Raw genomic sequence first — 25,963 nt, 5'->3', positions numbered from 1 at the left:
GAACCTGTGCTCCGAAATGAGAAGCCTCTGCAATGAGGAGAGAAGCCTGTGCAGCAACAAAAACCCAGCACATCCAAAAAAAGCACTCAACTCCGTGAGGATAAAGGTGAAAATTTTCTCCACCAGTTAAGTTTTATGATAAATTAACCTCTACTCTCTCAAAGTCCTTATTATAATACTGTAATAGACAAAATCCCAAAATGGCCCCAAGACCCCCATGTGTTCCACCATGTTACCCCCTGTATAGTCCTCTCCCCCTGAATGTGGGCAGGGCCTATGACATGCTTCTAAACAAAAGAATACAGCAAAAGTGACGGGATGCTGCTCCCTTGAACAGGAAGATGGGGTGTCCCTCTGAAGACTAAATTATAAAACTGTCGTAGCAGACTAGAGAAACTCCCTTGCTGACTTTGAAGCAAGCTGCCATGTTGGGAGAAGGCCTCCGTAAGAGAGATGTAACAAGGTAACAAGCAACTGCAGGTAGTTTGGAGGACCTGAGACCAGCCTCCAGCTGAAAGCCAGCAAGAAAGCAGATACCCAAGCCCTACAGTTGAAAGACGAATTCTACCAAAACCCAAGGGAGCTGGGAAATCAGTCTTTCCCGGCTGAGCCTCTCCAGCTGACACACACCTGGATTCTGCTGCTCCGGCAGACAGACACCTGCATTGCCTCTTACGTGAATCCCTGAACAGAGGACCTAGCAAAGCTATGCCTGGACTCCTGATCTCTATAATCTGTGAGATCATGTGTATGTGTTGTTTTGAGCCATTACATTTGTGATAATTTTATGCATCAATTAAAAAAAAAAAACTACCACAAATGCCTCGAATACCTAGGATAAGGCTTTTTGTTTTGTTAGATCAATATCACCCATAATTTAATCAACAAAGACTGAACAGCTTCACTCCATTACCAATTCATGTAAACTGATATGCTTTGACAAAGAATAATCAAAAATTAGAGGAAAACATTATTGCTTTTTTTAAAAAAGGTAATACTCACAAAAGGAACAGTGCATTTTCGTACATGGCCAAATTGTGCAAAGTGTTCTCTCAGCTCACCTGTATAAGAAAAGAAAACATAGTAAGAGTTTTTTTTTTTAGTTATTGTATTATCCTCCATCCTAGATTAAGATAGAAACCAAGAGGGGTCCTAGAGCCCCCAAACTCCTTGTGAACAATGGTAGTTTGTATTTCTTGCAGCTTTAAGATCCAGGAAACCATTATGGTATTGATTATAAAGCTGTAATTTACTAGATTTGGGGAGGTGTTGGGGTGGGGGAGACATGGGCAGATAAACTGCTGAGCTGACTTCGTCTTCATCCCCAGCAAGTACTGAGTCTTCACCATACCAGGTACTATGCTAAATGCATGGATTAAAATCCCCGTGAGATGATCACACAGGAAACAGTTAAACAATCACAATACTGTGTGTTGTTAGCTATATTAGAGATTTCCAAATAAAGTCTCAATCTCAAGAATATCTGCAAAAATGACCATGGATTTTTACATTTTGGTGAGCAAATGTAAAAACCTTAACTCAAAACTACAGTTGACAAAAAGCAGTGTTGGTAACAGAAATCAGTACTCATCACTCCCCAGCTTTCTATGTCCAGCCTAAGCCTATCCCATGAACTTCAATTTTTGTAATCATGAAAACAATTATCGTTTATTGAGTACTTACTCTGTATTGAGCACAAATCTAAGCACTTGTATTTACATATAAATTAATTTAATATAATCAACACCCCAGGAGAAAGGTATTATTGACTCCATTTTATGGCTGATGAAACTGAGGCACAGTGGTGAGCCCTCTTCCCCCAATTACCTTCCCTTAGGTACACACATTAGGAAAAGGCAATGGCACCCCACTCCAGTACTCTTGCCTGGAAAATCCCATGGACGGAGGAGCCCCGTGGGCTGCAGTCCATGGGGTCGCTAAGAGTCGGACACGACTGAGAGACTTCACTTTCATTTTTCACTTTCACACACTGGAGAAGGAAATGGCAACCCACTCCAGTGGTCTTGCCTGGAGAATCCCAGGGACGGCGGAGCCTGGTGGGCTGCCGTCTATGGGGTCACATAGAGTCGGACACAACTGAAGCGACGCAGCAGCAGCAGCAGCAGGTACACACCTTAGGTTCTGAACTGTGGTGTTGGAAAAGACTCTTGAGAGTCCCTTGGATTGCAAGGAAATCCAACCAGTCCATCCTAAAAGAGATCAGTCCTGAATATTCATTGGAAGGACTGATGCTGAAGCTGAAACTCCAATACGTTGGCCACGTGATGTGAAGAACTGACTCATTTGAAAAGACCCTGATGCTAGGAAAGAATGAAGGCGGGAGAAGGGGACGACAGAGGATGAGACGGTTGGATGGCATCACTGACCCAATGGACATGAGTTTGAGTAGACTCCGGGAATTAGTGATGGACAAGGAGGCCTGGCGTGCTGCAGTCCAAGGGGTCCCAAACAGTCGGACACGACTGACCGACTAACCTGAACTGAACGAGGTTACACAACTAAAGGCCAAGTTGGAATTGTAACCCAAGGAGAACAGCTTCGGAGTGCATTTCTCAATCTATACACAACGTCCTCTGTCCAGCTAACAAAGAACTCACAGGTTTCTCAAACTAAACACATTTCAATTTAACTACTCATCTTCTTTCGATGTGCTTCTCCTACATTCTAATCACCAAATCCACCAACATTAAAAACCTGGAGGTCATTCCTCCCTTTCCCCCATTCCGTACTCTTCCCCCATTCAAGTCATCACGAAAATCTATCGATTATTCTTTGATTAGCTTAAGTGAACCTGACTCCTCCTCCTATCACTACCCTGAACTCTTCACCTATGAACTAAACTACAGAAACTACCTCTTGTAACTCTGAATCCGTCCCCACGCTGCAATCAAAACAACCCCTTCTAAATCGTAAATCTTAAAAGTTTCCAAGTAATTAAAGCTGTAAACTCCGAAAGGCTGGAGACCGTGAATGGGTGCCCCCAAAGCTCAAGGGGCATCCCTTAAACGGCTTATTGCTGACAAATTTCTTTCTACTCACTGGCTTGCTCAGGAGCACACTCAGCCTCCTTAATCCAGCCACCACGGGGATTTAAGTGCTTCGCAGCAAGCAAGGCTTTTCAGAATTGCTCGGACCTAAAGATTCTGCCCCTACTACATTTCCAACTCACTTGAGGCCGCCGTCCAGGGAATTTTTCTGACAAACGCAACCGGCCGGCCGATGTTTGTACGCAGCGCCATAGCGCCCCTCGCTGCCGAAGCCGCCATCTTTAGGCCGAGGAACGTCTAGTGACCTGAGGTCGCGACCCCGGAAGAGCCTGCCTAATCCGGAGCACGGAAATCAGCTTCCGGATCAGGGGAGGCTTGACAACGAGATGGGGAAGATGGCGGCGGCAGTGGGTTCCGTGGCGACGCTGGCGGTGCAGCCTGGGGAGGACGCGTTTCGGAAGCTTTTCCGCTTTTACCGGCAGAGCCGCCCCGGAACCGCAGACCTGGAAGGGGTCATCGACTTCTCCGTGTCCCACGCAGCCCGCGGTACGGGACCTGGTGCCCCCAAGGTACGGAGAGAGGAGCGGCGCGCTCGGAAGCGATGGTCTCGATGGGCTCAGTAGTTTTGGCTCTGGGACTTAGTTACTCGTGACATGTGGAATCTTCCCGGACCAGCAATTGAACTTATGTCCCCTGCATTGGCAGGCGGGCTCTTAACAACTGGACCACTAGGGGAGTCTCTTAAGATATTCTTAAATGCCAGGAAACCTTCATAGGTCCCTTAAAAGTTTAATTTATAAGTAATTAACAAGGGTAAAAAGTTACGGTTTCGGTAAAAAGTTACGGAGTTTCGGTTAGAGGTTCCATCGAAAAGAGAACAACTATGGTGCTTTTAGTAAACAAAATTCCTAGTGTTTTATTGAAAGATTTTTTTCTGATTAGGGCACTCCAGCCGGGTGTTCCTCAAAGCCCTGTTTAAACACCGTGTTCAAGTTCCTCACAAGCATTATTGTTAGTCCTAACCAAAGGTAGTCTGTATACCAAACACCTTTGATAATTCAGAATCTTATAAAAAATCACAAAGGTGTGGTATCGTAGGAGAAGATAGTGTTAAAGGTCAGCTCCTCATAACGACTTCAATTTTGTATAGCTCTGTTGTGTTTGTTAGTACATAGATGAGGAAACTGAGGATCTAAGATGTTAAGTAACTTATCTAAGTCTTATATCAAGTAAATGGTAGAACTAAGTTTGTTGTTGTTGTGCAGTCGCTAAGTCGTGTCCAACTCTTTGCAGCCACGTGGACTGCAGCATGCTAGGCTCCTCTGCCCTCCACCATCTAGAGTTTGCTCAAATTCTTGTCCATTGAGTCAATGATGCTACTAACCATCTCAACCTCTGCTGCCCCCTTGAGTCGGCTCTTGGCATCAGGCGGCCAAAGAATTGGAGCTTCAGCTTCAGCAGCATTCCTTCCAGTGAATATTCAGGCTTGACTTAGGACCCCAAACTTAGGACTCCTAACTGCCCCACATCAGAAATGCCTTTAGAGGTTTGAGATTCTCACAGTTAACCTGTGAAATAGCTTTAGCCTGCTGACTTCTGTTTGCTTCCTGCCAGGTGGTGAAATCCCAGTTAAATTTGTCCTCAGTCAGTGACCATGATGCACTCAGAGCAGGACTTGAGCCGGTCAGCAAGTGGCAAGCCTACGGACTCCAAGGCTATCCTGGTGAGTTCAATTGAGCTCAGAAGGCAAAAATTACTCAATCAAAGTTTGTCTAGTTTTGGAGAAGGAGTAAATAGACAAAGAAGAAAACTAAATGTACAAATGTTCTGCTCCCAAACCCCTCCTGAATTCTTCCTTGTCTAAGATGTCCGTTTATTTGGCTAGAATAGGAGTCAGTAATGCCTGCCTTATAGTGCAGGAAGTGACAAACCAGGTTCAAACCAAAGATCAGAACAGTGGCTCTGGGCTCCCTGCCGCAGCTCTGAACAGAAGAAGTACTTTGAATTGATAAGAGTAACTCATCATGTTCACTCCAGTCAAAAATCCCTACATTCACAAATGATGTAACAACTTAAAAGCTGTTGCTGTTATCAAGACTGAATTTTTGAATAGAAAACTACAGTTAATGAAATCAAAAGTCCTATAAGGCGAAATAATCTAGATTTTTGAATTTCAGTGATGTCAGGTAGAGAAATTAAGATAATAATGAAAAGTGGGTAGCGTTATTAACCTTTTTTCTAGGCTCATGGGGCCATTGTTGATTAATTATCATGAACCATTTAGTGTTTTTCAGCATTGTTTTATATAATTCAAATAAATTTTTAATTAAAGTGTGTTCATTGTTTTTTAGCATAGACACAATGCTGTTGCGTAAATATAATGCCTTATTTGGCCAGACGATCTTATATCTCCATTCTGTACCTCGAAGACATAAAGTTAACATTGCACTTGTGATTTCAAATGCAGGTCAAAAGCAAGAGAAATTCCTTTAAAAATTTAGTTTTTGTTGTTCCAAGAGCCAGGTCTGTGTTACAGCTGTTAATACATTATGACCACTGAAGTGTATATGTTGCCATTGTGGGAAGAGGTAACAACTTTCACACTTCCATAAAAGCCCACATGCACTTTTGTGTCTGAAGTCACAAAGGAAACAGCTGAGTGGTGGCTTTTACATATGAAAGCATTGCTCTTCGTGCATTTGGATAAAGAGCATCTGTCACCAGTAGTGTTTTGTGCTGCTTTTATTCCTGAAGGCGGCCTTTACCTTTCATGCCTTGCTCTTGTGTTCATGGCCATGTTTACCAGATTGTTCAGACTGAAAAGTTACCAGCCCCAGTTTGGTTTTCTGCTGTGCGTGTTGGAATATAGGCATACCTCATTTTATTGTGCTTCACGGATAGTTTTATTTTTTTACAAACTGAAGTTTTGTGGCAACCCCGGATTAAGCAAGTCTTTTGGCACCATTTTTCCAACAGCATTTGCTCACTTTGTGTTTCTGTCACATTTTGGTGATTCTCGTAATATTTCAAACCCTCCAGCAGCAAAAAGGTTACAGCTCACTAAAGGCTCAGATGATGGTTAGCGTTTTTCAGCATTGTTTTATATAATTCAAATAAATTTTTAATTAAAGTGTGTTCATTGTTTTTTAGACACAATGCTATTGCATAAATAGAATACAGTATAGTGTAAATTTTATTTGCACTGGGAAACAAAAAATCTTGTGACTTGGAATACTCGCTTTATTGCAGTGGTTTAAAAGTCAAAGTATCTGAGGTATGCCTCTACTTGCTATTTGAAGTTTTCTGGGATTTCACACTTAGGCCACATCATTTGAGTTGGTCCCTCATTATGTCCTTAAAGACTTTATTCTGTCTTTCCTGCCATCATATAAGCTGCATTTAGAAGTACAACGTCCAAGACATGGGAAATGAGTCTCACCTTACTCTGACTTGATCAGAAGGATTATGTTTACTTCAGGATCCTGCGTATTCTAAAGGAACCTGAGTAAACCACAAGCTGTCCTTACAAGAGTGAGCAGGAAGGTGATGGGTCTGAAGACCAGAGACTGAGTCTTGGGTAGGGTAGACCTGAGGGGGACCATGATAACATCAAACATTATCCTACATAGAAACAGGTGGAAAGCAGTGCATACTGGGGATTAAGTTCTGACACCAGACTCTGGGTTCATGTCCTGGCTCCACCACTTCGTACTGTGTGATCTTGAGCAAGTTTCTTAATTCTCTTGGCCTCAATTTCTTCATATGTAAAATGTGTCAAAAGATAGTACCCACTTTATAAGGATAGGATTCAATGTGAGTGTACATGTAAAGTACTTAGGTCAGTTTCTGGCACATAGTAAATGCTCAGTAAATGTTAGCTACATAGTTAGAGGCATTTATCAAGAAGAATTGAAAACTGATTTGTGGTTGCTGTGTTCTAAGACCTAAGACCAATGCATGAAAAATTAAAATTAGGCAAATTTTAACTCCATAAAACAGCAGTTGTCTGGAACTGACTGCCTATAAAAGTGTTTAATTTCCTGTCACTGTTCAAACCTGAATTAGATCGGAAGTATTCTTCGTTTAATGTGATATCTTTAGGAATATTATAATATTCTTATTTTGTAAAGTAGTGGTGATAACAGACAGTCATTTATTGGAAAATTTTCTCATATCTTTTTTTTTTCCAAAATATCAACACTTCTATCATTCTTAAATTATTTGGAGAATTTGACTTATACGTGAAATGCAAAAGTGACCTCTGCACTTCTCAGTGAGTGTTCATTCCTGTCCTGAATTTTAGAGGAAGAGGGGTGCCTTCTGTTCAAAACCACTCTCTTCACCTTTTGATCCTGCCTTTTACCCCTTCCAGCTTTCAAGACCTCCCTGTGTTCCTTTTCCCTCTCCTATATTCAGCCAGTTCCTTTCTGCTGGCTCTTTGCTCATCATCTGTAAGCATGCTTAGGTCTTTCCAAACTCTCCCCTTATTCTTCTATGGCTCCTTCTCAGCCTTTGTTTCCCTTCATAGCCAGACTTCTAAAAGACATTATCTGTATAACTATCTCTACTGCTCTCTCCAGGTGCTTCTTAAACCAGAGTTTTTCATCTGTCTCTAATTCTTAAGAAAGTGCATACAGTGTATGTTTGTTGAATGTTGATGAGTGAACCGTTACCTGTGCATATGATTCCAGTTGGCATTGTTACTCCTCTTTTACAGAGGAGAGATGGCGAGGTATTTGCATACTGGACACATGTCCATACTGTCTTTCTTCCCTCTTATAGTAGTCAAAGATCAAAAGAGGCAGAAATCACAACAGTCGTTTTAACTGAGATAGTTTAATAGTAAAAAAATAATAATTAGTTAGATATTAGAAAACAGAAAAGGCAAAAAGGTAACACTGAGATATCAGAGAAATAGTAACTACAGGAAGCAGCTTCCACCTCTGTGAATGATACTTGGTGAAATTTGAAGGATGACTTGGCAGTTTTAGTTCTGAAGTTTCCTTTGGGTTAACACAATTAATAATTGTGTAATACTTGTTTCTCTTGAGAATAACCCAAAAAGCCAGAGATAATTGCATAGTGATAGATGTCTGGCAACCATCATCAAAACAGCTTTTTATTAACTTGAAGGAATACCTCTTCCTCTAAAACTGGAGTGTAGGAATGAAAACTTATGTTTATGTGTAGAAGCATTAGCAAAAGGAGGTGTGGAGTAAATAATAAAGTAGGGGATAGAAGGATGTCAGCAAAAATAAATGATCTGATTAACTGACGGAGAATTTCCTCCTCTTCTTTTTCTCTCGTTCATCTCTGTATAGGGTTTATTTTTATCTCAAACCCCTTCCTCCCAGGTTACCAGTGGCACTGGGTAAAGCAGTGCCTTAAGTTATATTCCCGGAAACCTAATGTGTGTAACCTGGACAAGCATATGACTAAAGAAGAGACCCAGGATTTGTGGGAACAGAGCAAGGAGTTTCTAAGGTAAGTCATACAGTCACAGTAAATCATTAGTATTCAGCTTAGGTCATCACAGGTCTTTAAAGGAACTACTCTATAATAGTTCAGTGAAAGTAACTGACCTGCTTTTTTTTTCTCTAATGTCCACTCAAATACAGCACAGTTATATTCTTTCCCCCTGGAACATTTGGACAGACGCTTTGACAGTTATAGTAAATTGAGATCCATTTTAAACATTAGCTTATCATAGCATAGATAATGAGTTCATCCTCGTTAATCATTAGATAATCCATTTTTATTCAGCTTCACCCTTTTTTCTGCTTGAAGAGAGTTCCTTTGAAGCCTTATAGTATCCTGAAGAGAGTAACACTAAAAGCCTTCTGCTGTCCAGGATGAAGTCAGTATTACTTTCTGTTTAATGGTGGCCAGCTGTTCTTCATGAAAACTAGTCTTTGTACCTTAATGTTATTTCAGCTTTCATTTATTCTACAGATATTTTTTGAGGGTCAGTTGTGTGCCAGACATGATGCTAAACATTGGAGATACACAGTACAAAGATAAACAAGACCCTGTCTCGGCACTCAGGAGTGCATAGTCTATGGCAGAAACTCAGTATCAACAGGAATAAGATAATAGAGCTCAGAAAGTGTTAGAATAGATGTTTATGAAAATCCTGTGGGGAATCAGAGGAAGAAGTAATTCTTCCAGGCAGGAAAGAGGTGTCAAAGAAGGAAAAATGATTTTTTAATTGGGCCCATTATCCTCTTTTTTTTTCTCTATCCATTTGAAATGAATCTTCAAAAACAATTAGGTGTTTGCCCGTCAGAATAGTAAAATGGCTGTTTGGGGTAGAGAGAGCAGCCTTAACAAAGGCAGAGTAACGTGTTCCGTGTTACAGGAGCACAGAAGGCATGCATTCATGTGTTTATTCCACAAATGTCCGTTGGGTTTCTGCTGTGTCGGATTCTGTGCTTAAGTGTTAGAGATTCAAGACAGAAAAGACACAGTTCCTGCCTTCAAGGAATTGTAGGTTAGTCATAGACAGAGATATGTGCACATATAATTAAATACAATTTGGAAAGTACAGGGATAGAGTTTGTAAGATAATGAGTATGGTCAAGTAAGTGGCTAGATTGAAGATGGAAGATGCTTCCCGAAAGTCCTAAATAGGATTGGCAAGAGATGACACCAGAAAGGTTGGTTAGGGCCAAGGGTAGTGATGTAAAGCATTGGTTCGAGAGTCCGATTGCCTGGGTTCCAATCCTGGCTCTGCCAGTTACTGGCTTTGTTGACTTTTAGCAGTTTAACCTTTCTATGCCTTGTAGTAGTAGTCTTTTCCTCATGTAACAGTGTTAGGATTAAATAAGATAATATGTGAGAATTCCTTAGAACAGCCTGTTAAAATCTTTGTATCAGTTTTGTGTGTGTTGTTTGGACTTAATTTTCAGAAACTATGTCATATTAATTGTTTAATGATACAGTTTTCAGAAACTATGTCATATTAATTCTAACAAGGAAATAGATGATTTTCTTAAGCTGAAAGGAAAATAACAATAAAATGCATTGGTTTGCCTTTAAAAATCCTCTTGGTCTGTAGGTTATGTTACAAACAAAAGCAGTGTGGAAAATCCTGCTATTAAATACGTCTTCTGTAGAATTCAGAGCAAGTAAGGAGAAGGCAATGGCACCCCAGTACACTTGCCTGGAAAATCCCATGGACGGAGGAGCCTGGTGGGCTGAAGTCCATGGGGTCGAGAAGAGTTGGACACGACTGAGCGACTTCACTCTCACTTTTCACTTTCATGCATTGGAGAAGGAAATGGCAACCCACTCCAGTGGTCTTGCCTGGAGAATCCCAGGGACGGTGGAGCCTGATGGGCTGCCATCTACAGGGTCCCTCAGAGTCAGACACGACTGAAGCAACTTAGCAGCAGCAGCAAGGGAAGATCCTAGCTGAGTGAAATTAGAGAGCTTAGAGTTTGTTAACTAAACCAGACTCTGTTTTCAAAAAATTAATTTTTGTTTGTTTGTTTCTAACAAATGATTCTCTTGAAATGCCAGTTGTCATCTTCCAAGATAGCTCAGATGAATCTCTGTAATAAATCATCCCGTAAACAATGGTGAGATACTTTTTTTTTGGTCTAATAAATTAGAAAAAATACAAAATGTGATGGTATACCTTCTGTTGTCAAGGGTTGGGAGACATTGATATGCTCAGACATTGCTTCCAGCCCTGAAAATCAGTTAGGGCCTACTTTTCCTTCTGTCACTACAGGATACATGCTTCAGTTTCCTCATCTGGGAAACAGCGGGATTGGACTGGAATAGCCATTCAGGGTGGCTGAATCATGGTCAGAGTCAACCTAGACAGTACATGCCGGTTCTCCCACGTTCCCAGAGCGTGTCAGAAAGGGAGAGGGTCTGTGGTTCATAAAGATTTCCCTAGAGATTTTGGTTATCTACTGTTACATTCACAGTAAGAACCTCTGAATTAGAGGACCTCTAAGAATCCTTTCAATTTTAACTTTCTAGGTTTCTGTGGTCGGGGCAGAAGAAACTTTTAAGTAGAAAATGAAATATTTGGGACATATAACCAAAAATAGATGTGTTCACAAAATTAGGGCACCCCAATTTTATGTTTTGTTCAGTTTGTTGTCAGTGAATAGTGTAGCTAGAGATGCTCACACACAGTCCAGTAGTTGGGTGTAAGCATCTTTATTGCAGCATTGCTTGTGAGGGGAGGATGAGAAACAGCTGTCTGTCGGCAGGATTTCACCTCACCTGCGTGTCTCTCTGTGAGCAGCTTTATTACAGCATGCTTTACAGTGGAGGGGAGGGGATGAGACACAACCTGAGTGTCAGCAGCAGCAGATCAAACATGATAGACCCCAGTAGTAGCATCAGGCACCATACAGCCACCGAGAAATCTCAACTCCAGCCCTCCAGCAAATACAGTAGCATCGACAGTCGTGATGAATAAAATCATTCCTCGGTATCTCCATCACATCCACGCTGGTCTAAAGCCACCGTCACTCAACTGCAGTGGCCTCCTAACCCGTCGCCCTGTGTCTGCTCTCGTCTCTCTCCAGTCTGTTTTCAATACTCATCTTTTATAGTTCTTATCTGCAGTACTGCAGTTCAGTTCTGATGCTCATCATCCAGAATCAACACAGACATCACAAGTTAAAGGCGTGGTCCTTAGCCAAAGTCCCCTCACTTCAGACACCACCTCCGAGTTTGGGAGACCCCCAGTCTGTGCACACTTCTGACCGACTGGGTACAAATTCAGGGGAGTTCCCATGTCTTGGAACCTATGATCTCCCTTCACTCAATAGAACAATTAATAAAACTCAAGAAAGCATTACACTTATGATTATAATTTTATTATAAAAGGTACAGATCAGGGCCATCCAGTGAGGAGACTACAGAGTGATGTCTGGAAGGATCCTGAATGCAGAGTGTCCGTGACCTCTTCCCAGGGAATCAGGACATGTGGCGCTCACAGGAAGCTCCCCCGAGGCCTAGTGTTCGCGGTTGTAATTGGAGTTTCGCCCCTTGAGCGTGATTGATTTGGTCATGATTGAACTCGGTCTCCCTGCCTGATACCACTTTCTAGCTTGACAGGCCCACATCCCGAGTCATCGCCTTAGTATAAATTCAGGCGTGGTCTTAGGGTCCATAGTGAATAACAGATACTCCTATCCCTTCCCTGGTGGCTCAGACGGTAAAGCGTCTGCCTGCAATGCGGGAGACCTGGGTTCGATTCCTGGGTCAGGAAGATCCCCTGGAGAAGGAAATGGCAATCCACTCCAGCACTCTTGCCTGGAAAATCCCATGGACAGAGGAGCCTGATAGGCTACAGTCCATGGGGTTGCAAAGAGTCAGACATGACTGAGTGACTTCACTTCACTTCGTATCCCTTCCAGAAATTCCAAGGGTTTAAAAGCTTGCCCTAAAGAACCAGGGACAAAGACCAGTCAGATTCTTTGTGTACAGTCCCATCACACTTAAAATCAAATGTCTTTATCAAGACTATAAGGCCTACATAATCTGACTGTCCCACCTCAGCTCCTGTTCTCTTTTGTTTATTCTCCAGCAGTCCTGGCCTTCATTCAGTTCCTTATACACTTTAGACGTGCCCAGATTCTTTGTACAAGCTGTTCCTTTTACCTAGAAAGTTCTTTCCTAGATGACCAATCAGTGGATTGCTTCCTGTTGGTCTTTGTTCTGATATCATCTTGTGAGATGATTCCCTTATTTGGTTAAAAATAGCACATCACTCCCCACCCCCATTTCCCTTCTTTATCCCTTTGCCAGTGTTTTTATTCTCCAGTGCATGGTAGTTACTAAATAAATATTTGTAGAAATAATTGGTTAATGGATACTTTTTTATACCTCTTGAATTTTTTTGAATATATTATCTATTCAAAAATAACTTCAAACAATAGGACAAAGGGAAAATGTATATTTAAATAAAACAACTTTGCTTTATTTATTTCATAAGTTAGCGTATGCAATGCTTTGTATCCATTTTTATATTCAGTGTATGTGAAGGCTTTTTTCCATTGATATTTTCAGTACGGAAGCAGAATTAATCCCTTGCCCTTTCTTCTTCTTTAAGACTTTGTTTATGATGCTGTTATAGCATGTATCGTAGTGAATCCCGGCATCTGCCCCTTCTCCTCCCACTGTCTACCCTGCCGCACCCCCAGACCGTGAAAATTTTGTAGCCTTGGTGCCAACCACAGTTCTTTATATGTATTATAAGGTGCTGAGTAAATATTAATTTTAAGTAAATTGTTAGCTTCTCTCCTAGCCCAGTAAAAGTATAATGCTAAACTTGAGAATGGTTGATGAAAGACTGTATACAGTATCTTTCCATCTTATTTTCATTCATTTATTAAATAATGTGTATTTATGCTTTAGGCAATACTTGGTGCTAGCATAGATATGAAGATTAAAACTCAGCCCCTGCCTGTGAGGAAGAGACTATTTAAGGAGGAATTCAGGTACTTTCATATTTACAGCACTAAAACTGTATGCTTTAATAGAGGAAGCTGCAAAGTTATATAAGGGAGTGAGAGACTGAGTCCAGGATAAAGATTTCCCCGAAGAAGTGTTTAAACTGTGCGTGAAAAAGCAAATTAGAAAAATCGAGAGTCAAGTAGGAGAGGAGAGAGCATCTCAGAAAATTGCGTGGTCAGAAACATAGCCATGAAAGGTCCTTGTAGGAAATGCTTGGAGACAAAACGAGAAAGGTGAGGACCAGATTATAAGGGGGTTTCCATGCTGTATAGTGTTGATGAAAAATTAATTGATCTAAGAAAGAAATGGAAATATTTTATTTGAACCAAGCTGAGGATTATTACCTGGGAATAGCATGTGAGAAAGCTCCAAGAACTATTCAGCTGTTAGAAGTCAAGGCATAGTTGCTTAAGTTTTCTGAGACAGAGAGCTGTGTATGAAATGATGGACTGTTGACAGTTTACAGAGTCTGTTTCTAAGCATCCCCTTATAAGATCAAAAAGGAAAGTTATCTTTTAAGGAGTTACCTTACTGATGTTGGGAGAATGTTGCTCTTTATATGAGCAGGTATTTCTGCCAATGGGGGAGGTTTGATCAATGCATAATACAGATACACAATGCATAGTAAGGGGGAGAGAGGGAGCTTAAAGGCAAAGAAATTTGTTTTATGTTTAAATTTTTCTTGTCTTGTCATAAAATACAAGTTTTTGTCACAATAAGAAAATGTGGACTTTGTCCTTGTGAATGGGGAATTCAAAATTAGTAATAGATTTTTCACTTCAGAGAATTTTTGTGGCAGTGCAGAAAATGGACTGCAAATTTAATCATTGCAGAAAGCACAATTAAGAATTTAGCTTACTAATGCATGCAAAAGATAATGCAGGCCTGGTAGAGACATTGTCTATAGGACTTGGTAAGCAGAAGACTATGAAAAGTAACAGAAAAGTAGTTAAGGATTAAACACAGATTTCTAAGTGGCAGGTAGATTAAGTTTGGGCAAAGTGGGGGGTATTCCAGATTTATTGAGATATGATTGACATATAACATTGTGTTATCCAAGGTGTACAACATCATGATCTGATACATGTATAATTTCAAATGATTATCACAGTAAATTTCATTAACATCAGTTACCTCACATTGTTAAAACAATTTCTTTTTCTTATTTTAAAAACATTTCTATTCTCGACTACTTTCAAATGTACCATTCAGTATTAACTATAGTCACTGCGCTGTACATGGGCTTCCCAGGTGGCGCTAGTGGTAAAGAACCCTTGCCTGCCAGTGCAGGAGACACAAGTGGGTTTGATCCCTGCGTCAGGAAAATCTCCTGGAGAAAAGAATGGCTACCCATCCAGTATTCTTGCCTGAAAAATTCCATGGGCAGAGGAGCCTGGTGGGCTACAATCCACGGGACCGCAAAGAGTCGGTATGACTGAGCACACACGCTCCTCCAGAACCTCTCTTCCAATGACAGGTTTTTATCTTTGACTACCTTTACCCATTTCATACACGCACACCCCCGCTCCCCAGCACCTCTGGCAACCACCAGTCTGTTCCGTATCAGATTTTTTTAGATTCCACATAGAACTGTGATCATGCAGTATTTGTCTTTCTCTGATTTATTCCACTTAGCATAATGCCATCCAGTTTTATCCATGTTGTCACAAATGACAGGATTTCCCTTTTTAATGGCTGAATAATACACCCTACTTTGTGTGTATCACAGTTTCTTTATCCATTCATCTGTCATTGGAAAGGCAGAAGAAAGAAAGCAACTTAGGTTGTTTCCATGTCTTCGCTACTGTAAATAATGCTGCAGTTATTTAATTTTGCAAAACAGTGTAGCAATTTCTCAAAAATTAAAAATAGAACTACTGTATGATCCAGCAATTCACCTTCTAAGTATATATCCAAAGGAAACAAAATCACTATCCCAGAAATATATCTGCACCTCCATGTTCATTGGAACATTATATACTGAGATTTTTAATGGAAAAAAGATTGGAGGAAGAGGAAAGTGAGCAAAGATAATCCTTAGTGTAGTTTGGGGCTTATTGTTTTTGAAATGCCTGTGGAGTATCCACATGGAGATGTCTCTGCCTTTGGAAATGGAGAACTGAGCAAAGTTTAGTGAGAGCAAACTTTGAGCAAAGTCAGGTGAGAGACAGAGGGATATGGGAGTTACACAGGAAGACCATCATCATAAAGCAGTGGGAGTGATGTGGCTTTTTGTTTGTTTTTGTTATGAAAAACATATACAGAAAAGGCAGCTGGGCCTAGGAAGCATCAGGTCTGGGTGAAAAAAATTACTATTGGGAGCCAAGGTAGGAAAATGTTTCCAAAATAAGACAAGGACCAAGGCTTAGGATTTGATGATTAAATGGTATCATTGAAACTAGTTTTTGTAGAGTGTAAGCAAAAGTGACATCTCAGTGAGAAGAGAGAGTGGGGGCAGCTGATATTGAGTCCTTGGGATGATTTAATCGTGAAGAGAAGGAGAGCTATGGAGCAGACGGGCAGGACTTAGGGTACCTGAGTAAGAGGTTGTGTGAAAAGTGTTTTTTTTCTTAAGTTTGTGGAAATGTTGAACATTTTTTTTATAGGATCAAGAGGAAGCAACAAATAAAAAGGAAGGTTGGAAATAAGAGAAGAAAGATAATAATGGAGAAGGGCCTCAGAGGCTACATCAGGGAAATGGGAGAGAGTGTAGGTGAGAACTGGCCTTAATGGAAAGAAAGAAAACCACTGCTGAGACCAGGAAGGAAGGACAGAGTAAGGACTTCACACAGTATAGAGGTGTAGGAGAGGGAAGTTGAAATCATTAACTGGATCCTCTGAGTGGGCCTCTGTGTTCTCTTTGTCCTGGAAGGGAGTAGGGGCAGGACTGAGCACTTGAGACAAATGGTGAAGGTTTAGAACAGAAGGTAGAAGATGAGATAAAACTAACATTTACAAGATAGCCAAAGGGTGTTAGAGTAGAATTGGATGTCCGTTTGCTCTGGTTTACTGAGAGATTCAGGTTAAGAAGAGAAACAAAACTGTAAGTACTCAAATACTGAAAAACTGGAGTTCCAGGGACCTGAGATGCAACTTTAGGTTTAATGAAAGTGAGGGACTAGGAAAGGAAGAAGGACCGAAAGCTGTGGTTGTGGAGGGAGATATTCAGAGTGGTGAAAGACAGTCCCTAAATCTTTAAAAATGATTGGAGAAGCAATACCTGTAATAGGATATTGAAGGTTTTCTGTCATAAGCAACTTCCAGATTTCTGTCCTAAGTGAGAACGTGGTTCACTCCCTTGAGGCAAGGAAGAAAAAGACTTCAGTGCTTACCCACTGCATGGAGAGCGGGCAAGCAGGACAGGACTTCATTTCCACACAGTTCAGGTTCAGTTGAAAGCAGTGCTGTAGAACGAGACTGCTGAGAGAAATGCTAACACTTACATAAGGGTTTTCCCCTGACAGAACCTGAGCACGGTGCTGAGTGGGCATTCAGCAGAGGAGAAGGTGCAAGCTCTGCCCATCAGTCATCTGCTGGCTGCTGCCTGAAGGGGCAGCACGTTTCTGTTAGCAGTGAGCACCAATAATTAGGGTCATACCTGCTTGAAAACCTTCTTCTGGATAATTGGGTGAAGATTTAAAGTTAGGTTAGATGGCATCGTTCCCTGCATTCCTTCGGGTGGGTGAGCAGCTCCATTGCCAGTAAGCCTTCTTGGCTTCTTCCTTTTAGGACAAGTCAGGCTTAAAAAAAGAACCGCCCACCCTTCCCTTCATTAACCTCTCAGTATTTTCTGCCTGAAAAAGATGTGGGAGCATGTGAAACCTGGTTTGAGCCTAATACTATTCACAATGTTCAAATGAATTTTTTGGAATCTTTATTACCCAGGAGGCCCATGGGGACCAGAAGAGTCCCTGCTGCTGCTAAGTTGTTTCAGTCGTGTCTGACCCTGTGCAACCCCATAGACGGCAGCCCACCAGGCTCCCCCGTCCCTGGGATTCTCCAGGCAAGAACACTGGAGTGGGTTGCCATTTCCTCCTCCAATGCATGAAAGTGAAAAGTGAAAGTGAAGTCGCTCAGTCGTGTCCGACTCTTAGCGACCCCATGGACTGCAGCCCACCAGGCTCCTCCGCCCATGGGATTTTCCAGCCAAGAGTACTGGAGTGGGTGCCACCACCTTCTCCAGAGAAGGGTCCCTAGGTGCTACTACAAAAAGAAATGTCTAGCACAGGCCAGTCCTGCTCTCACATCTTGAAGGCAGTTGTTACAGTGATTGTTGCTACCTTCCTTCCAGAAATCCTATACAAAAGCAAGAATAGAAGTCAGGTTTTCAAAAGAGGATATGAAATAAGGGGTAGAATTTCATACCTGCATTATATAAACACACATATGTACATTTTCTCCTCAAAATGGCACACTCAGAATTAATCTTTTACTAAGCAAATTTTAAGCTTTTTTTTTTTTTTCCCTTCTGTTATGAGAACTGGAGTTAATGCCTGTGAAAGTATGGCTCTTAAAAAAAAAAAGAAAAGAAAGTATGGCTCTTCTCTGGCTGCTTTTGCATCCTGGACTGGTGCCCCTCTATAATATTCGTATAGGACAAAACCCAAAGCCTTTTCTATAGTGATCAGTTAAGGTAGAAAGAGATGTTCTTTTTGGTTTCCTAGAAAAACAAAAATTTTAAAGTTCATGTTAGAAGCTATATCTTCATGCTTGGTTGTTAACTATAATTTTTATTGTTTTACTAAGACCATAAACTCTGTGTTGGTTATAATAATGTATACCCTGTTCTTGAAGAACATTAGACCCCATATTTTGATGAAAAGCAGTTTATTGGTATTACCTCAAATGTCTAAAACACCATCAAATTTTCAGAGCTGCCTTGTTACCTTTATTTGTACAGATCAGTCTGGTTTGGGGTTCTTTGTCAAGAATAAAATGATCTCTTATTGAGAGAAATAAAAGGTTGTGTGTGTGTGTTTGGCTAGAATAGTGTTTCTCAAAGTGTGGTCCCTGGATCAGCAGCATCAGCATGGTTTGAAGAAGCCCAGTGCCCAGATTTTTACTGGAGGATGGTACATAGGCAATCTCTGCCTGACAGGTACCAAAATTCACACTCCCAGAAGGAAGGCATGTGTTCAGCATAAACTGTATTGTTTATAGAGACACCATAGGAACAGTGTGCTTGGCCAAGGGCCAACCTGAGATAGTCTTTTCAAAGGATAGAAGTGGGACCTGCTAGGTCTCTCTTCTTCACAATTGTGCGAAATAAGTTAGTATTTGATCCATTTATTTTATTTAGTTACTGATCTTGTGTTGGGGCTTCCCTGGTGGCTCAGTTGGTAAAGAATACGCCTGCAGTGCTGGAGACCTGGATTCGACACCTGGGTTGGGAAGATCCCCTGGAGGAGAGCATGGCAACCCATTCTAGTGTTCTTGCCTGGAGAATCCCCATGGACAGAGGAGCCTGGCAGGCTGCAGTCCATGGGGTCACAAAGACACGACTGAGCGACTAAGCACACACTGGTCTTGGTGTATGTCTATGTTACAATGTCCTTAGAATGTAAACTCTTTGAGGACAGACAGCATCTACCCTGTAAGCTATCAGACATCAAGATGAGTGCCATTTACACTGTGAGCCTATAATAAATCCTTTGCTTCTGCTCACACTCTCCCTATATTGCCTACTACATCACTTCTTGTTTAAATGCCTGCCATTCTTCAATGCCATATTCAACTCCCCAACTTTACCATGAAGGTTTAACTGATTAGACTGTTGACTTTGAACTTTCCTTCTTCTGATTCTGGTGGTCTTGTGCTATCCATTTTAGTGCTAGATTTTATATGGCCTTAAAATTTCCCCTCATTTCTTCTTAAACTTATCTGTCATCTCCTGTCAAAATATAAACTCCTTAAAGCAGTCCAGTCTTTTCTGCTTTAAAGAGTAGTGGTTCTTAGATTAAAAAAAGAAGATTGATTAATGATGTAAATTACATAGAAAAACTAAAATGATTAGGCTTAGCATTCTTGTATTTTTAGATATTTAGAGGTAAATGAAACAAGCAGGCTTCTTTAGAAAAAGAGTAGTTAAGAAATTCTCTGATGGTCCAGTGGTTAGGACTCCATGCTTCCCCTGCTGAGGGCCCAGGTTCAGTCCCTGGTCAGGGAACTAACATGCTGCAAGCGATGCTGTGTGGCTAAAAACTAAAAGAGTGGTTAACCCCATAGATTTGATTAGATTATAATTGCAGAAAGGACACCTCCATTTTATAGAAACCTCTTGTGGTTTAAGTAAGGTAATGTTAGAAACCAAATCAATTAAAGTGGCCGTTAATTGTTAGCTAAGCCTCAGGTTTTAAGTTGTTTTGTGGGGTTAAAGAAGGTATGTTAAACCAGTAATTTTTTATTGTATGCTGTATTTTGCCAAATTTTTCCCCCCAAGCTGCAGTTCCAGGAAGCCACCATCATTCTAGACATAAAGTAGCTGTAATTAATCATGTCCTGCTTTCAGCCAACGAAATTGTAAATGTTCTATTAACCAGATTTTCAATTATCCATAGGACTCTGTCCCATTTGCCCTGGACAGGTAAAGACATTTCTGTTGTCATTTTATCATTATTGATATTCTGGAGACTCACCCTTTAAAATTGATCCCATTCAGCAGAGGATTTAGAACCAAGGATTAGGAATTAGAAATGCTAGCATATTTTTGATGGTATTATATTCTTGGTCAACTCATTTATCTGTTCTAATTTCTCCTGAGGAGATCTTGGCTAACTGCTTATATAGATACCAAATTTAGACTCCAGGATCCATGCAACACACTATTGCTGCCATTTGCAATGAATAAATCATCTTTTGTCTCCAATTTTGCAGGTGTAAAGAACTGAATAAACGGAGACCCCGCAGTTTGCTAGAGAAACTACGCTGGGTGACCCTTGGCTACCATTATAACTGGGACAATAAGGTACTCAGATTTTCTTGCTAATTCCATTGATTTTCATTTTTATGCTTCTTGGGCCCACATAGTTTGACTTCTTTCTGGCTAAGCTTAAAGTATCAGATTATCCATTTGTGGGAGGGTTTCTTTAATATATTCCCTCCTTTAAAATCCTTTTGATACAGAATCTGAAGAGGAATGAATAGTTTATCAAGAGAAAAGTACTTTTTCATGTGCTCTCAGATTATATTATTTCATCAGAATCCATTGATGCTTTCTCTGGGGAGGTTTCAGGGATATAGGTTTTTCTTTCCTGTATTCATGAGGAGTTTTCAATTATAATCTTTAGTTCCATTGTTATTTAGTGTTTGTTGATTATTTATTTTTTACATAATATGTGCCTGGAGTGAAAGAAGCTCCATGTCCTTACAGTGTTCTCTTCCATCAACTCACAAAAGAACTTTCAAAATCTAGATTCCTTTGACTGCTATATAAGGTCTGTGCAGGGGAGAGATGGGAAAGAATGTCTACAGTTAAAGTTCCATGTTTTCTTGAGGTACAATTTCTTCTTTCCTGACCCTTGCGCTTCGGAAAATGCCTCCTTTATCCCTGACATCTCAGTGCCACTTTTCTCAGGTGTTTGCCACCAAAAGGACTTAATTCTGAGGATAAACTGAATCAAATTGGCATGAACCATCTTCCTACTAACCAGTTACTTAACAGCTCTGTAGTTTCAGTCAATCCAGCTTATGAATAAATTATTAACTACTCAGTAATAAATGTTGCTCAGAACTATTCATGATATAAGTCTTATTTTCAGTGATACAGCTTTAATGGAAAACCAGACATCTGTATTTGGGGAAATGGCCATGTGGTTTTCTTCTGGTTAGACAGCCTGGATTTGAATCCTGCCTTCAATATGGCTAGTGTCTAACCTCCCAAGACGATTTTGAGGATTAAACGATTAATGCCTTTATAGTGCTTACAATAGTGCCTGACTGTTCTAAGCAGTTAAATTCATTAACACAATAAATGTTAGCTTTTTGGTTTTTAAGGTACTAGTTTTATTGTAGATACTGTTATTTCCCAAGGACCTCAGAGTTAGCCTCACTTACTAAGAAAAGCATGGTGTGAAAAGAGTCAAAACACACTGAATGGTTCATCAGAGAAAAGTGGAGGAGAATTAAGAAGCAAGAGCAGTGCACAGGGAATTCGGTCGGGATAAAAGCCCAAAAGCTGACTGTTCTGTTACAGCAGAGGCGACCCAGTGCTGTAAGTAGTTTGTCTTGGACTAAAGGAAGGACTAAAACGAAACGGTAGAGAAAACCTTCTCTGCTGCTGCTGCTGCTGCTGCTAAGTCGCTTCAGTCGTGTCCGACTCTGTGTGACCCCATAGACGGCAGCCCACCAGGCTCCCCCGTCCCTGGGATTCTCCAGGCTAGAACACTGGAGTGGGTTGCCATTTCCTTCTCCAATGCGTGAAAGTGAAGTCGCTCAGTCGTGTCCAACTCTCAACGACCCCATGGACTGCAGCCCACCAGGCTCCTTCATCCATAGGCTTTCCAGGCGAGAGTACTGGAGTGGGGTGCCATCGCCTTCTCCAAAACCTCTAACTACACTCATAATTTTGAGAAATTAAATAGGAGCTCTTATTTGTAGTACAGGAAAAAAGAGAAGAAAAAAGTAAAACAGATTCCAACTGAAGAGGCTTGGCCATCCATCAGAGACTTTCAGAAAAGTCTGATTTTTCTAATCAGATCTGAGGTTGATTGAGTAACAGGAGGACTGAGAGAGGAGCATCAGATCAAGGAGAAGTGTCGGCTGCTGCTGGCTCACGAAGCCCTCAGACCCGGCTGCTGCCTTGTTCTCAGAAATCGTGTGTGTTTTGTATGGAGAGTGTTCTGGCCTTTAAGAGTTGTGAGCCTTAGGTACAAAAAATAGAGGCAGTTCAGGAAGGTAAGTGCGGAAAATTACTTCCATTTTAAGGTCCTGACTTGACCATAGTGTAAGTCAGTTTAAATGTTTTGAGCATGTGAGCCCATCAGATTGACCATTGAAATCACAGGAAGCTATGTTGCAGACTAGTTCTTAATTGATACACTTTCTGCCTTCTGTCCCAGGATCCCATCCGGGATACATTACATTTAGTTGGCATGTTTCCATAGGTACCTCTTGGCAGTGACAGAGTTCTTAGTTGCCTTTTTACCTAAGAGAACTCTCATGTTTGGAATTAGAGTGGGGCTTCCCTGGTAGCTCAGCTGGTAAGGAATCCACCTGCAATGCAGGAGACTCCAGTTCAATTCCTGGGTTGGAAACATCCACAGGAGAAGGGATAGGCTACCCACTCCAGTATTCTTGGGCTTCCCTGGTGGCTCAGCTGGTAAAGAATCCGCCCGCAATGCGGGAGACCTGGGTTTGATCCCTTAGTTGGGAAGATCCCCTGGAGAAGGAAAAGGCTACCCACTCCAGTACTGTGTCCTGGAGAATTCCAGGGACTGTATAATCTGTGGGGTTGCAGAGTCAGACACGACCGAGCAGCTCTCAGAGAGAGGTGTGATTGCTCTGTACAGCTGACCCCGTGCGGGGTGAATTTGCCGGATCTGTCATTACGTAGCGTGGTGCCTACCATATCATAGGTGCTCGGTGTTTTGAATTGGCTCAATATCAGATTGCTGGATGCCTCAAAAATGTGTGGCTATTAAGAAGACAAACTTTTACTTTTGTGTATAAAAAGCTTTATGTATAAAAGAAATGGGCTACAAGGATATATTGTGCAACACAGAGAATATAGCCAATACTTTATAATAACTACAAATCGAGTATAATCTGTAAAAGTTTTGAATCACTGTGTTGTACATCTGAAACTAATATAATGTTGTAAGTCGGCTATACTTCAATAAAAAAAACTTTTAAGGGCTGTATTAATATTACATGTGGTAGGGAACAGACTTACGGTTGCCGAGGGGGAGGGGATGGGGAAGGGGGGAATGGGAGTTTGGGGGTAGCGGTGCAGGCTCTTGTATATAGAATGGATAAACCAACCACAAGGTCCTGGACAGCACAGGGCACTATATTCAGTAAACCGTAATGGAAAAGAAGGTAAGAAGGGAGTAGGCATAGGTATAACTGAGTCACTTTGCTGTACAGCAGAAACTGACGCAACATTGTGAATCACTCAGTCAACGTACTGCATGTAAATTAGGTGATTTTAAAGTGGTAATTAATCGTATGCCACAGTTTTCTCTTTTCCTGAGATCATTGTTTATTTTTCTTATTTTCCCTGCTTTTATCAAAGAGATACTCAGCAGATCATTATACACCTTTCCCTTCTGACCTGGCTTTCCTCTCAGAGCAAGTAGCTGCTGCCTGTGGATTTCAGGGTTTCCGAGCTGAAGCAGGTATCCTGAATTACTACCGATTAGACTCCACACTGGGGATCCATGTAGATAGATCTGAACTAGATCACTCCAGACCCCTGCTGTCATTCAGGTGAGTTGGGTCTAGGGATTTTGAATTACCTTTTATCATTTTATTCCTTTTTTATAAAGCATTTTTAAGCTTAAGTAAATAAAAACATTAAATTTTTTAAATGAGTGAACTTAATAATCTTTCACTTCTGGGCATCTTAGAAATGTACTGTAAGTAAAATTAACATCGACTTTTTGGGTAATGACCAAGTTACAATTAATATTTCTGTTTAAGATGCATGGATTCTGTCTTTCATAATGAGAGGTATTGTGAGTGTCTGTGGAATAGATGAGTGGTAAAGACCATAAGGCAAAGGGAGCGATCTTTTTGAAATAGAGAAGAGGAAAGCACAGAAGCCCGAGTAGTTTACTCTGCTTGTCTCCCTGAATGTAAGTTTATATTTTTGCAGAGTGCTACATCTCCAGAGGAAAGTGCCTGAACAGAATCTTCTTAACTGCCTTATCTTTAAAATGAACAGAAATGATAAATATCTAGTAAAGAACCCAAATAAATTTTTATTTGCTTGTTTAATTGCTTCAATCTATTTTACAGTAGTTCTGTGGTCTCTAATAAGTTTAAATAGCAGACCATGGACTAGTCGCTCACAGACACAAACCAGAAAAGAAGGATCTTAGCACACTTTAAAAAGGAGGACTGGGGCTTCCCTGGCAGTCCACTGGTTAGGACTTGGTACTTTCATGGCCATGGGTCTAGTCTCGATCCCTGATTGGGGAATTAAGACCCCATGAGCCACACAGCACACACACACCCCATCCCAAAAGGAGTATTTGAAGCAATGAGTATCATGCCGAAATTAGAAAACTAGTGCAGCTGGCAGTTAACTTTCCCAACCGTGGCTAACAACAGAAACTTACTACTGCGTGGTGTTTTACTTCACAGCTTCGGACAGTCTGCCATCTTTCTCCTGGGTGGCCTCAAAAGAGACGAAGCCCCCACCCCCATGTTTATGCACAGTGGTGACATCATGGTGATGTCAGGTTTCAGCCGCCTGGTGAACCATGCGGTCCCGAGGGTCCTTCCCAGTCCAGAAGGGGAAAGCCTGCCTGGCTGCCTCAGGACGCCTCTCCCAGCTGACCTCCCCAGAGACTCGGTGGTGGATCCCTGTTCTGTGGAGGACTGGCAGGTGTGCACCAGCTACTTGAAAACTGCTCGTGTTAACATGACTGTCCGGCAGGTGCTGGCTGTGGGTCAGGACTTCCCTTTGGAACCCATGGAGGAGAATAAAAGAGACATCACCACAGAAGGTTCCTGCCATCTGGATGATGACAATAGCCAAGTCAAACGAGCGAGGTTAAACCCTGACTGCTGAGACTTGGAGAGCCCATTCTTGTACTCCGGCAGGTTCTACGGGAAATGGCTTTGCTGTTTTGTATTGCCATCGACTTTAGCACCAAGACAAGCCGAAAACAGAGACAGGGAAAAACTCATCATTGATCACACTGTTGCCTTAGAACTCATCCTGAAGAGGAAGCTGATTAACCACTTTGTTAGAGAAGCGTTTGACATTGTCCAGTCCTGGTTAGGCTTTGGCGCTAATGCACGGAGAAGTCCGAGAAGGTCTGACTTTCCACAAGAGCCTTCTCAGCCTTGCCATCACCTTTGAGCGAGGTAGAAGTGCGTTTCCATGTCTCTGGAATCTTTAAATACCTCAAGTTTTGCTGATGGGAAACATTATTCTCCTTTCACCACCCTATCTAGAGATTTGTGGTAAAATTGTGGTTCCATGAACCGACCATTAGTCTTACCTTAATTCCAATCAACGTTGAATTCTTTGGACTTCTCTGGTCTTCACAGAAGAATCCTATACATATAACTGGAAATCACACCTCCTAGAAAAGAGATTAATCACAGCTATGTCTCTTGCCTAAAAGGTAAACACACATACACCCAAGGAAAGAGGAACAGTAGTTTCTCCAGATGTCTTTTGGGTCTGTAAACACTTCCGTTGGCTTTTAAATGCAATTTTAATTGTTGGACTAAAAAAATGCTAAGGGTATTCTGTAACTGTTTTCTCCATGAATAAACTTACTCAATTTTAAATTAAA

General features: G+C 41.3%; 2 protein-coding genes across 2 annotated transcripts in view; one reads left to right on the top strand and one right to left on the bottom strand.

Annotated features, from left to right (window-relative positions):
- Nucleotides 1–3,343, bottom strand: part of SLIRP (SRA stem-loop interacting RNA binding protein) — a 7,034-nt gene extending 3,691 nt beyond the window's left edge. Inside the window, exons 1-2 of the mRNA XM_019967884.2 lie at nt 3,191–3,343; nt 1,003–1,061 (exon numbers count right to left, since the gene is read on the bottom strand). Of these exons, the coding sequence (XP_019823443.2) occupies nt 1,003–1,061; nt 3,191–3,287 (156 nt within the window). The 5' untranslated portion in view covers nt 3,288–3,343. The remainder of the gene's footprint in view (nt 1–1,002; nt 1,062–3,190) is intronic.
- ALKBH1 (alkB homolog 1, histone H2A dioxygenase) lies at nt 3,339–25,963 on the top strand. Its single transcript, XM_070797924.1, has 6 exons — nt 3,339–3,577; nt 4,623–4,731; nt 8,330–8,492; nt 20,367–20,457; nt 23,725–23,918; nt 24,798–25,963. Exons 1-6 carry the CDS (start codon nt 3,395–3,397, stop codon nt 25,225–25,227), a joined length of 1,170 nt encoding a protein of 389 aa, XP_070654025.1. The 5' UTR covers nt 3,339–3,394; the 3' UTR covers nt 25,228–25,963.

The sequence above is a fragment of the Bos indicus genome, chromosome 10, assembly GCF_029378745.1.
Source record: "Bos indicus isolate NIAB-ARS_2022 breed Sahiwal x Tharparkar chromosome 10, NIAB-ARS_B.indTharparkar_mat_pri_1.0, whole genome shotgun sequence".
NCBI lineage: Eukaryota > Metazoa > Chordata > Mammalia > Artiodactyla > Bovidae > Bos > Bos indicus.
Note: the sequence above shows the minus strand (reverse complement) of the source record. Positions and strands in the feature narration are given on the sequence as shown.

Excerpts from the sequence above, each read along its gene's own strand:
- ALKBH1 (XM_070797924.1), top strand. The coding sequence starts at position 3,395 with ATGGGGAAGATGGCGGCGGCAGTGGGTTCCGTGGCGACGCTGGCGGTG. Across the intron at positions 4,732-8,329 it reads CGGACTCCAAGGCTATCCTG|GGTTTATTTTTATCTCAAAC; the intron begins GTGAGTTCAATT and ends ATCTCTGTATAG. Across the intron at positions 20,458-23,724 it reads ATTATAACTGGGACAATAAG|AGATACTCAGCAGATCATTA; the intron begins GTACTCAGATTT and ends CTTTTATCAAAG.